The sequence below is a fragment of the Prenolepis imparis genome, unplaced genomic scaffold (genome assembly GCF_030444845.1).
Source record: "Prenolepis imparis isolate NDT839.2.m4 unplaced genomic scaffold, iyPreImpa1.0 SCAF_2, whole genome shotgun sequence".
Taxonomy (NCBI): domain Eukaryota; kingdom Metazoa; phylum Arthropoda; class Insecta; order Hymenoptera; family Formicidae; genus Prenolepis; species Prenolepis imparis.
The window spans coordinates 7,173,881-7,187,686 of record NW_028141160.1 but is presented as its reverse complement, the minus strand read 5'-3'; the positions used below and the strand labels follow the sequence as shown (position 1 = coordinate 7,187,686).

Sequence of the window (13,806 nt, the reverse complement as noted above, 5' to 3'; positions counted from 1 at the left end):
GTATACGAAATTTTTAACAAATTTAAAAGCGTTAAAAGAATTTTAAATCACATGCAAGAATTATCATAAAAAAAAAAAAATTTTCATTAAAAAAAACGTTGGCCAGAAAAATTCTTGTTAACTTAATATCACCACATATGATGTATATGTCTATTTTAACAATGTATAATACAAAAACGCAAAATATATATATCCAAAAAAACTTCCTCACATCTTTCACTCAAGTGTACAAATTTTTAAAATTTAAAATTAAAGTTTAAATATAAAAATGTTTTTAAAATTTAAAAGAGTGTTAAAAAACATATGCAAGAATCATTATTAAAAAAAATTTCCATTTCATAAAAATGCTAGTCAGAAAAATTCAAGTATATAAATTTTTAAATTTTAAAATTAAAGTTTAAATATAAAAATGTTTTTAAAATTTAAAAGAGCGTTAAAAAACACATGCAAGAATCATTATTAAAAAAAATTTCCATTTCATAAAAATGCTAGTCAGAAAAATTCTTGTTAATTTAATATTCACCACACATGCTGTATATGTTTACTTTAATAATGTATAATACAGAAACGCAAAATATATAGATGCAAAGAAACTTCTTTAGGATATCTTTAATAATTATAATAATTATATTAATCTTTAATAATATCTAAGTATGCGAAATTTCTAACAAATTGAAAGAAAAAAAACATGCAACAATCTAACATAAAAAATGTTTTTCATAAAAAAAAAATAAAACTGATTAGAAATCATCGAGATTAAAATAAATCAATACTTTTTATTATACTATAACGTTACCCAAGAAATTTCTAACAAATTTAAAAGAGTATTAAAAAACATGCAAAAAAATCAACATAAAAAAATTCGATTTAAAAAAAAACGCTGACCAGAAATCATCGAGGACAAAATAAATCGGTGCGATTCGCGCTTCTCGCGTGTGTATACGAGAGAGAAATAACTGCCACGGCCTAATCCGCCGTGTCATTCGATCGTGCGGCGCAATAAAGTCGAATGACGAGCCAATAAAATATTTATGGAATCGTATGCAAGCGCACACAGGCGGGCGGACGTGCGAGCGATCGTGCGCGCCCGTGTTTTCCCCCCTGGTGGTTACACGATGTTTACCCCTCGACGATTCCCGCCCCCTCTCTCCCCCCTTTCCCTCTTCGAGGACCCCGCACGCTTCGGTCGCTTCTCGCAAATATACGTTATTGTGACATAGAAACGTAAGCGTGGAGACTCTCGCCGAAATCCCCCAACGCCGAGTCGCCCCCCTCTCTGCCCCCTCCTGCCCCCTCGTCACCCCATTTAAGGAACATCAGCTCTCGATCATTCCGGACCTTTTTTTTGCGCATTGTCTCGCCAAACGAGGCTCGCGGGATAGGAAAAACGTAGTCGTGAAATATCGACCACGTGGGAGACGCGAACAAATCGATTTACATCGCTAGTTATCTAATACATCGTTGTCAATATCATTTATCATCTTGTGTTCATCGTTGATTTGTACAAATCGACGCACAAAGGGATATGTTTCAGAGATTTGTTTTTATACGTCATTTCGAGATGTCAACCGGTGTTATTTTCATTTCGGGCGAACGGATTAGACACGTTTCTATGAAAAAATTTGATCGACACGTCGAGTCGCGATGATGCCCCCCTTTTATTTACGCGCACATCGATGACCTGCTCCGCTCGATCACCTCGGCAAAGCCCACACACTGCATTGAAGAGAACGAATCTTATAATAATCGAACGGAGCTTTTTCGATCGACGTGTGTGTATGTCGCCGAAACGGGATTCTTCGGATCCTTCAACGTGCCATCCGCGATTACAGTAAGTAACCCTCGTAACACAACAACGCAGCTGGAGCTTGAAATCCCTCCTTTTTGCACAGCTGCCCTTGGGACTCCTGCGTAGGAACGCGAAACAACCCCAGCGAGACGAATGTGGATCCGCAGTTGGTTCTCTCTCTCTCTCTCTCTTTTCCTCTCTCTCTCTCGACGTAATATTGTGTTGAACGACGTAATCCTTTCTCGATTACGCTCTCTCGCGTTCGTCATGGACCTAACATGCACCTCCTCGGGAAGCGCATTAAAATCTCATTGGACGTCGAGTACAGGGGGTCCTCGGGTAGAACTGCACCCTTTCGCGATGACGTCAATAAGGATTAAAGCAGCGTTTAAAAAAAGTAATATCCTGCGATATTCTCGAACGGTTTAATTACCCAACAGCGGAGATTTTAGTTATTTGTGTCCCTCTCTCTTTCTTCTTCTGGTGTTTGAGCCACCAAAGGGAGAAGGGCTCGCACCGCTGATGAAGGGACCGATAAGGAGACGAGATGATGTCCAGGTATCCATTAGAGACCTAACGCGTCTATTAAAGTGTTAAAAGAGATGCTTCGACGCGACATCTGGATCCAACCTTCTTCTTGCCCCTCGGACAGACTTATCTATCGTACATCTAGCTCATCTTTATAAATGACAGATCCAATAAGGGATTCTCTTCCTCTTATTTTTCCAGACTTTGTATACTACTTCAATCGCGTGTCAAGAACTAGATAAGAAAGTTAACCCTTTCCCGAGTCGATTTCTATTTGTTCCCCGCGAGGTCTCGTTCCTCCCGATTAATTCTTATTTAGTATAGTTTCAGGGAACGTCGAAATTGGTCGCTACAATGTGAAAAATTGTTCTTTCTTTTCTTTGCAACAGTTCCAAATGTGAGCCTCGAGCTATGTTTAAATGAGCACAAATGACCATAATAAGGTTGCCATCGAGATTCCGTTTCTGAAATTCAGGACGAGCGATTCGCAAACGCGCGTGCACATCCCGAAGACGAACGTTCTCGGAAGGATAAGCTTTAATGTATGCAAATCCCCGGTGCGGTCGAAATGCGAGAAAGTAGCCTAAACATTCGGCATTCGCAGAATCGATTCGTAACTCGGTGACCATGGACAGGATGCATCGTTAATAGGCTGCAGCCTTTTTTTTTTTTAGGCCTGCCGAAATCGTGATCAGCAAGAAGGGTGCATTCTAGAACGAATATTTGACCTGCTTTTTTCATTCTTAAGGCACAAAGGTTATTACTTATTTCCACGTTTGAGTGATAATCAAATTTGTTTCTCAAGGAAGATATTAAATATAAATTATTATTGAAAGGCAGAGGAATTTAATTTATTTAAAAAAAAAATAAATAAATAAAATATTTCGATAGACTACAAAATTGTGTTACTTTTGCTGGAATATATGCAAAATATGTAGATCAATGTCCAAAGAACTTTCTTTGTTCCGAAGAAAGAGAGAGAGGGAAAACGGAATGCAAGAAGAGAGAAGCGTAGGCGGCGCGCTGTTTTGTTTATCTAAGACAAATTTGTAAACGACACCGAAGGGTCTTCGGGTGCTCCTGGAAGATCGGGAAGAGAAGCGACTATGTAACACATATATACATAGACACACAGCTTTTAGGCGTGTACGAACGAAGGATCTCTCTCTCTCTTCCTCTCTTCGCGACGTCCGACAGCATTTCGAAAGTCTCGGGACTCTTTTTCTCCGACCGTATACCCTTTCTCCGTCTATCCCTATCCTTCTTTCACCTTCCTTCGACCCTCGTAAAACTTAGTCGACTTTTCGCAGCGCTAACTTTTTTTTGTGAGAGCATCGTGGCGCTTTTCGTGTCCAGGAAACTCCTAGGACCCCTGGTTATTTATTTCGATCGTCCACGGTATGTCCTTACGTAGAGTTCTATTCACGGCGGAATTTACTGCCGATGATCGCTTCCGCACAGCTAGATGTACATAGATACATACGGGTTGTCCTTGCGAAGGATAATAACTTACGTTCCGAATATTAGCTATGATAAAACACGGCGATGGAGCACGTTTGAAAAATTGGACCTATTGTTAAATAATCTAAAGTAAATATTATATGACAGAAAGATGAGAGAATAATTGTGTAGACAATAATAAATAATGGACGATTCCGCTATACGCGAGTGCACGTGGAAAATCGCGATGGGAGAATGATGCGAATTAATTAGCGGACTTTAACGCTCCGGTGCTTTCCCTAACAAAGGGAAGACGCGGACGTAATGCAAGACGTTAACCAGATTTATGGGCGCGGGGCGCCGATGCCATAAATCTACGGGAATGGTCGGTGAACCGTATCGCCAAATCGCGCTCTCTCTCTCTCTCTCTCTCTCTCTCTCTCTCTCTCTCTCTTTCTCTCTCCGTCGGGACAGGAAGAATCCAATCGGGCATTATTCCTCGGTCAAGTAGGGCAACGACGGGGGGGAACGGCGTAATTAATTATTAATTAGGATTACCCCGGGGGCGATTTCTCGACGACGACGCGTAACGACTTCCTTCGTGCCTCTGTCCCCAAAATAAACGGCGGAGAGAGGCTGCTAAGTAACTCCATGAATTTTCCGGCTGCGCCCCCGAGGTTCTCCCTCTTTTCCCCCCTCATACGGGGGTGTAACTCCTAATCATCTCTATCTCCTGGCCACACCCTCGCCCTCGATGACCACGATGAAGGCTATATCACTCCGTAAAGAGAAAGGTTCCTCTTTCTCTTTCGATTTTACGATGCAGTTTCTTCCCCCGATCCTTCATTTTTCCCTGTCTTTCTTTTTTCATTTAAAAAAAATTTTATTTTTTATTTTTTTTTACACAGCAGGGTGGTTTCCTTTCCCTCGTTTTATGGGCAATTTTTTTTCTTTACTTTCGCCGCTAATGCGACACTAAAATCGGCCTTAGGCCATGGAAGGTCTTCCTGGCGAAAGGCGTTAACGGTTAGATTCCTTAACGAATCCTCGGATGCTTATTTTGACGACTGTACAACGACGACGACGACGACGACGACGACTGATTGTGAGAGATCTGCGTGCGACACGCAAGCACATTCTACGATTTGAGAGAATTTATTCTCTCTAGGCGTTGTCATTATTTCCCCTCTTCCTTCAGCGAATCCGCCGGGTTCGAGAAGCAATTCGAAGTTGCACTTAAGGGGAGCTTCGCTCCCCTGGAATTTTCTACGGTAGACGGACATGCGAGAGTCATCGAACAGGATTTTACTTATATTTAAAAGAGCGATTGATTTAGACAATTTTTATCGAACAACCAAGGATTAAAGGCTCGCGGGAATAATATACTTTTGCAAAAGTACACAGAGAGAATTTTCTTTTAGAATTTACCCTGAAAATCATGGTAATCGTGGGACGGAAAGAATTTTATGAGAATTTCTCTGATTAATACTTATCACAATAAAAATAATAATATCTATCACAATAAAATGTAAAATATCTTTGATTAATTTTACTATGCAATTAATTAAACACGTTTTGTATTTTATTGTGATAAATATTAATCAGAGAAATTCTCATAAAATTCTTTCCATACCATATTGTGCCACGATTTTCAGGGTAAATTCTAAGAGAAAATTCTCTCACTGTATAAGTTATATAAATAAATATTTTTTCTCGCCGCGTGTAAACAACTTGAATGATTTATCGCGGGAATCAATGATGGCTGACAAGATGCGCGACGCTTGAATTAATTGCCGGAGATTGTCCCGTATATGCATGCATGTGTGTGCGTCACGAAAATACATTCATCTTACGCGGGGACGCACGTCGCATGCTCGAAATCGTGAACGAAGAAATCGTCGGCGGGAAACGGAGGGCGCGAAAAGGGGAAAGCCGGAAGTAAATCATGCAACCCCCGTGACGACGTCGGTGCGATGACAAACGAGCTACCGTCGACGTCACCGTGCAAGAAGTGGAAGCGACATCTGATAACGACCTTAATCGCATTAAGCCATGTCCCTCTCCTCCCTCCTATCGTACACAATCCTCCACCGTCGTCGTCGTGATCGCGTCCCTAATGTCCCGAGAAAAACCACCACAATTGCAGATAAATCGCCCCCGAGTACCAAATACATGAAAAGAAAAAAAAAAAAAGAACAGATATCGATGTCTCCTCTTTGACGTCTCTTGTCTTCTGTTGATAATTTTCCGCGATTATTATGACATCGAAAAATTCAATGAATATTATCTCAAACGTCAAACAGTGTGACGTCACAGGGGTACTTTTTAAATGTCATCGAATCTCGCACAAAAGCATCAAAGTCAAGGGTCGCGCTTTCTAGACGCATTATGTACCCCTTAAAAAAAAATAAAATTCGGAAAGAGGGTAAATACATATATGCAGTGCTTTTCGCGCGATTTCGGGGGTGAGTCTTGCAGGGTCCGTCACAAATTAACGCGAAGGCGAGAGAACGGCGTCACGGGTGGGTGAGACGAAAAAAAGGGGGGCAAAAAGGAGACAGAGCGATGGTCCTATACAGGTATACGGCGACGACAATATGCCTGGCGCAACAAAATCATCCTCAAGAGAGAGAGAGAAGGGAGGTCAATCCCTCTCCTCGCGCGACAATGCGACATTTCATTATTAACCCTCCCGTTGCGCCGTGTGTGCTCGATCCCAAAGCGAGATTCAAATTAAACACGCAAATATTTGCGTATTTTATTCCCGAGGTTTTGTCGACCGGCCGCGCCGGCGTTTTGTTACGCGCTCGCAGAGTTTAATTCGTTTTGTTATAAATACATCAACGGCAAATTACCTCGCGAGCGCAGAGCGAGAGCAAGATGGGAAAAATGCACGTGCGAGGAAAAAACGGCGTGATAGATTTTTCCATAAAATTGAGTGAACACCGACGAGTTATATGTGTATATAAAAATTCGTTGTGCGGAAAATGCAGCCGCTGTTTAACCATCTCGCGACCGGTTAAATAATTAAAATAGTTAAAAATCTCTAGGAAGGGAAGGGGATCGCTCGTTCGCCATAAAGGGGAAAAAAGCCGCGTATTTTTTCGTTAACCATAATGGATCCGTAAAAACGCATATACATTCTTGGAAAAAAAATAATAATACTCTCGTTAACGGAGGAGGAATTTATTAATTAATTAATGACTCACCATGCTCGTACGGATTCCGAGTAGCAGCCGGTTTCTGGATTCAACATCTTACGATCGCTATCTGACCTGCAACAGAAAGACGAGAATATATAATTAATATCCAATTAGACATATTAATAAAACACAACATATATACAATAAATAAATAAATAAATAAATAAATATATATATAAAACATATTGCTGAAACGTGTAATTGGCTTCGTTAAGGATTTTAATTAATGATTTGAAAAACGCTTGCAAGTGTGCTTCCGTAGAAATATTCCCTCTCGAAGAAACGGTTTAACGACGACGAGTGTCGACAGTCGGCGGGACGTACCTATTTTCGCCCATCGCGCACGTCGCCAACCTGTTAACGGTGACGTCAGTAAAGATAGACGAGCGACAACCGGCCATTATCGTCTCAACGTAGCCGACACGCGGGATGAATAATATACGCGCGTAACGAACGCGCAGGGCGGCGTCGATGGTGACAAGATGTAGACCCGGTGTTGTATGTACGATCGTGTATGCGTGCATGTTTATTTGCAATACGCCTCTTCCCTCGTAGTGCGTAGTAATAACGAAACTCTCTTTCCCATCTCTCTTTTTTTCTGTATATATCTACACACACATGTATATGTGACTTTGTGACATCGATATACATTATTTGTAGGGATTTATTAGACGCCCTTTTCGACGAGGACGTTTCCCTATAGTTTTATCAAGTTATCAGTCGGTGTCAACTGACGGCTAAGAGAAAACATCGAATTTTTCACGCATAAAATATAATTATTGTGAAAAAAATGTGTAGATGATAAAAAAATAATATTAGATAATAATACAAGATTGTATATGTATAAATTTTTGTCCTATTTAATACTTATTTTTTTATTCTACAAATATTATCAAAAATAAATGATCTAAAAGTAATATTAGATAATTTATTTTTAATAATATTTGTACACAGAGAGAATTTTCTCTTAGAATTTACCCTGAAAATTATAGTAATCGTGGGACAATATGGAATGTAAAGAATTTTATGAAAATTTTTCTGATTTCAATATTTATCACAATAAAAATAATAATATCTATTACAATAAAATATAAAATGTTTGATTAATTTTACTATGCAGTTTAGTAAAATTAATCAAACATGTTTTATATTTTATTGTGATAGATATCATTATTTTTATTGTGATAAATATTAATCGCAGAGAAATTCTCATAAAATTCTTTCCATAAGATTTTATATATCTATATAAGTATCAGAGGAAATATATAGATAAAAAAATAATATCAGATAATACAAGATTAATACATAAATTGTCATTTGTGATTAAAATGTGTAAACAAAAAAAATAATATTAGATAATACAAGATTTTATATACAATATATAAAATTTTATATATATACAATCTTGTATTATTTAATTTTATTTTTTTACTCATTTTTATGAATATAAAATCTTGTATTATCTAATATTATTTTTTTCTAATATATGATATACGTATAATAACGATGATGATCTTTAGTGAGAGAGGAAAGATTCATTCATGCATTGAAAGGAGACCAAAGTTGATTTAATTTACTACCTGCACTATACTAAATGGACTGAAACACCCAGTATTTATCGCGTTATAAGTATAGTTACCGATTAGAACGCTCTTTTTAATAAGTAACAAAGGATCCGCCGCGCGTATAATATCTAATATCTCTAGCGAAACGGAATGCGCGTTATCCAAAAGTCACGGCTAATCCTTTGATTTCTTAATCGGGATAGGCCGCGGGCGTATGTTTGAGTGTTGTGACAGCCCGGGCATTATCGCGCGCCGATTACGAGCGACATCGTCGACTATATATAGGTGGGAGAGCGAAATAGGGGGGGGGGGGAGGGGGTCGTGAGAACCCCATCTGCCCGCAGAAAGGGGTGGCCGGGGCGAGTGAATCGAAAAGCGGGACGAGGCGTGCATTTCTCGTCGAGGGTGGAAATCACTGTCCGCAGGCATTAGGCATTCATGCGTGTCGGTTGCGTGAGTCTCTGCCGCCGCACACGCGCGTACACGCATGGGAATGTGAATTCACCGTGGTTATATCGTCCGCCGACGTTATAATTCGAGGGGTCGGCAGGAATGTGATTTTTGGTCGCAATATGTCGGACGGATTCGCCCACGCGAGACGAACACGATTGTTTGTTCTCGGGGAGAGCGAGAGGTCTTGCTCGAATCAGCTGTTTCAGCTGAGCGCGAAACGTCGTTTCTTCTCGTCCGATTTCTGCGAGTAGAAGCAGCTTTTTTTCCGTGATTTCGAGCGTGAAAATCGTCGGTGTAAAAATGAAAGAAATTCGTAGAAGGGGGACGTCTATCACAGCAATTACTGACGACTGATATAAATCGGATCGGTCTCGAGGCTTGTTTCCCGTATTACATTGCGCTTAAGGAATGTGAAAATGCGCTGAGCCTTGTGATGCACTTGCATTCGCAGAAATTTGCAACGCAACGCGGAGACAACGCTCTCTCTTAGTTGGCTCCCGTAATCCGAGAGAATTGCCGCGATAGCTTGATGCGAACATGAAATTTACATTGGATCACATTGCGACACTTCGATACGATTCAATAAAAAGCGTTCGATATGTGTGATATATTCTTATTCAAAAACTCTAACACAAAGACAAGATTTCTTATATTTTTTTGGCGTATTTTGTTAACCTATTTTTACAAATAAAATATTAATTTCTTTCGTTTTTATTTTGACAGCTGAATAAGCATGTAATCAGAAATTAATTAAATTTTTTATCCTATTGACAAAGCCACGACAAGATATCGCAAGCCTGTTCGAGATATGTATGAAATATTCTTATTCAAAAACTTTAATACAAAGACAAGATTTCCTATATTTTTTGGCGTATTTTGTTCGCCTATTTTTGTAAAGGAAATTACAAATAAAATATTAATTTCTCTTGATTTTATTTTGACAGTTAAATAATACTGTAATCAGAAACTGATTAAACTCTTTTTATCCTAATTGACAAAACCACAATGAAATATCGTAAGCCTGTATATGATATTATGAAATATTCTTATTCAAAAACTCTAACACAAAGACAAGATTTCTTATATTTTTTTGGCGTATTTTGTTAACCTATTTTTACAAATAAAATATTAATTTCTTTCGTTTTTATTTTGACAGCTGAATAAGCATGTAATCAGAAATTAATTAAATTTTTTATCCTATTGACAAAGCCACGACAAGATATCGCAAGCCTGTTCGAGATATGTATGAAATATTCTTATTCAAAAACTTTAATACAAAGACAAGATTTCCTATATTTTTTGGCGTATTTTGTTCGCCTATTTTTGTAAAGGAAATTACAAATAAAATATTAATTTCTCTTGATTTTATTTTGACAGTTAAATAATACTGTAATCAGAAACTGATTAAACTCTTTTTATCCTAATTGACAAAACCACAATGAAATATCGTAAGCCTGTATATGATATTATGAAATATTCTTATTCAAAAACTCGAACACAAAGACAAGATTTCATATATTTTTTTGGTGTATTTTGTTCACCTATTTTTGTGAAGGAAATTACAAATAAAATATTAATTTCTTTCGTTTTTATTTTGACAGCTGAATAATCCTGTAATCAGAAACTAATTAAAATCTTTTTATCTTAATTGACAAAGCCACGACGAGATATCGTAAGTCTGTACGGCGATCGCCATGATGACAGACTATACTGAATGACGATCGCACATTCCTTTCTCAAGTAGAGCGTAACTTCAACAACGGATATTCGAATTAATAGACGGACATATAGCTTTCAATCTGTATTTTTGGACATGATTGCAAGGTGTGACTAATTGCATTCAATTTGGCCAAAAAAATGTAACAGAATGTATAAAAAAATTAATATTAAATTCGGTAATAAAAATAATATATTAAAATATAATAAAATAAAAATAAAGAAAAAAAAAAATAATTCATATTTAAATGCATATATTTAAGTTTCATTGAAAATCAAGTTTCTCTCAAAAGAATGAAAACGAACATCTGTAAACGAACGTCCTTTCTTTTTTGGGAAATTAGTATGCACGCCATAAATTTTAAAATAATTATTTTTTAATGCGAAAAACTTATAAATCAATCGTTTTTGTAAAGATACTTATTTACCACGTATTCGATAAAGAAGCGTCTACAAGAAAATGCAATTAATATGGTACGTTAACATCGGCATCCTCTGTTCTCCAATCATTTGTCAAAGTAACAGGCCAGAAACTCAGAGAACCATTTCCTTAACCGGAAAGTTAAATTTCTTTTCTGTTGACTTTGCATCATTAATCATAGGAAAAAATGTAGACGTTTTTATAGCAGTAGTTTGCGAGTGACAAAATGGCTTGTCTCGGATAGCAAATTTCTCCTTTGTAAATTCTCGATAACTTCGCGTAACAAGCCATTAACTTTGTACCACCTCATTTTTTTTTCAATTATTCACGGTTGAAGAAAACCGCGAGGCACAAAAATTACGTTACTATTGTATTTAATGTAAAATGCACTAATTGACTCATCGATGGAATACGAAGATGATCTACGATCGACAATCATCCAAACGATTTCTCTCCTTCTCTCTCGATATAGGACTTCACTGCGCAAATACCGTGTCCCTCGTGTCGCATAATCACTGTACTTAAGGGGAGTGGTTGGTTCCACCCGTGACCGGATTCCCATAACCCCAGCGTTATTAAATGCCAAAGCGAAATCACGTCGTTCACGTGTGTCCCACACGATTCGGCCGTTTTGGCAGGTGCTTCGTCCACAGATTTCCCATAAAAAGGGAACGCCGTACGCGACTTTAATTATGCCCTCCACCTGCCGCCGTCGAAATTCCCATGCTGACATGGGGAGAAAGGGGGAGGGAAGGGGAGAGAGGAGGAAATCCGACGCGATTTCTCGTTTCGACCGGCGTTACGCATAAATCAGGGTGAACGAGCATTATTTAAATATTTATGACGATTGTAATTGTAATGCGGCGCGTAGCCCCCCCTCGTTAACCCCTCGATATAGAGAGGACAGAGAGACGGTGATGGTGCTCCTGTCGACGACCTCTTTCGGATACTTTGCCACCGGACTTTGCCGTAACTTTATAATCGCGTTATAAATACTTATAATCTCGTAAATTTATACATATAATATTTATATATATATATATATATAAATTTATATACGATATATAATATCGCGTTATAAATACTTAACACTTATATAATACTTATAATCTCGTAAATTTATATATAAAACATCGCCACGATTTTGAAATAAAACGTAATTAAATATCCTCTCCCTGCGTGAAACGCGAGTTTTTAATTAATTTATTACTACATCGCGAAAGACAGCCGGTTTTGTCGCCGCGTCTTGAGTCACAATAAGAAGCTGTGTTAACGAAATCGATGGATACAGGCTACCTGGTGCTCGAAACTGCCATCGAGCGCATTCGCGAGGTGAATTTCGCGGAACGCGTCGTCGACCGAAATGAAATATCCGAGTTATCGCGGGCTCGTCAAGTTGGCGTCGGACAATGAAAAGAGGAGGAAGAGAGGAGAAGCAAAAAAAAAAAAAAGAAAAGACGAAACGACCTCGAAACGACGTACAGGGGGCAGACAGGGTGAGAAATATACTCGGGTACCATCGATGCCGCAGTGCCGAGCTACTCAGTATCCGCGTAACAAATCGGCCTTTTAATCACAAGTGACTAGCTGCTTCGAGTCATTCCGGGCTTAATGGCGGCCCCTTGTTTAGGCGCGCCATACCAAGTCGCAATGCGGTAGGTTGCCCGGGCAATTTCGTCCGCGCACCGATACGCCGGCGTTTTGTTTAAACCACCCCGGGCTCATTAGTCATCTCGGAGCGCTCGCTCGCGGACGGCTCAAAGTAACCCTTTGACGAGCGATCCGCGCGGTTCACCTTGGCTTGGCTCTCGCCAAAAAGAGAGACACGCTCTCGTGTGTCAAAACAAGCTCGCGTGCCTCGCGATTCGTCCGGAGAACGGCCCACCTTCGGCCGACGCTTCATTTGTAAGCGATATGCATTCCAATATATGTATATATGTATATATTATGGGTATTAATTTAGATTTTTATATTTATATTCATTTTATATTAATTTATAAATAGATATTTAAGGTAGAAGTCACGATAGCTGACAAAACGTTATGACAGTATATTTCGAAATGTGCATGTGTCAAAGTAAATAAAAAAAATTGCAATACATAAAATATAATATCCAAAATGCAAACAAAATTTATATATAACTATATGTATATATATATAAATATTGTTTGCATTCTGTTTTGGCTATTATTTTATGTAATGCAGTTTATACATAAATACATGTGTGGGTAAAGATAAATAAAAAATTACAATATATAAAAAATATATATATATATATATATGTGTAAATAAAATGCAAAAAAAATGTATATAAAAATTTGGTTTGCATTTTGGATACTATTATATATTTTGTATGTTGCAATATTTATGCATTGCACATATTTTATGTATTGCATATATATATCTATATATATACGGAAGAATTTTCTTTTAGAATTTACCCTGAAAATCATGGTAATCGTAGGACAATATGGAAAGAATTTTATGAGAATTTCTCTAATTAATATTTATCGCAATAAAATATAAAACATATTTGATTAAAATTAAGCAATTATTGTAAACGACCCAACTGGCTTAATTGATCTTTATTAATTCGATATCATATATAAATATACAGACTACGTTTCGACCTTTGGTTCAGGTCCTTATCAAGTCTAAAATTAATTATATTTGATTAATTTTATTAAACTG

General features: G+C 37.9%; 1 protein-coding gene across 2 annotated transcripts in view; it reads right to left on the bottom strand.

Annotated features, from left to right (window-relative positions):
- The window catches only part of Soxn (SRY-box transcription factor soxNeuro), a 108,514-nt gene that overhangs the window by 31,814 nt on the left and 62,894 nt on the right, over positions 1-13,806 (bottom strand). For both annotated transcript variants that reach the window (XM_083058582.1, XM_083058581.1), the window contains exon 2: positions 6,967-7,032. In XM_083058582.1, the coding sequence (XP_082914708.1) occupies positions 6,967-7,032 (66 nt within the window). The remainder of the gene's footprint in view (positions 1-6,966; positions 7,033-13,806) is intronic.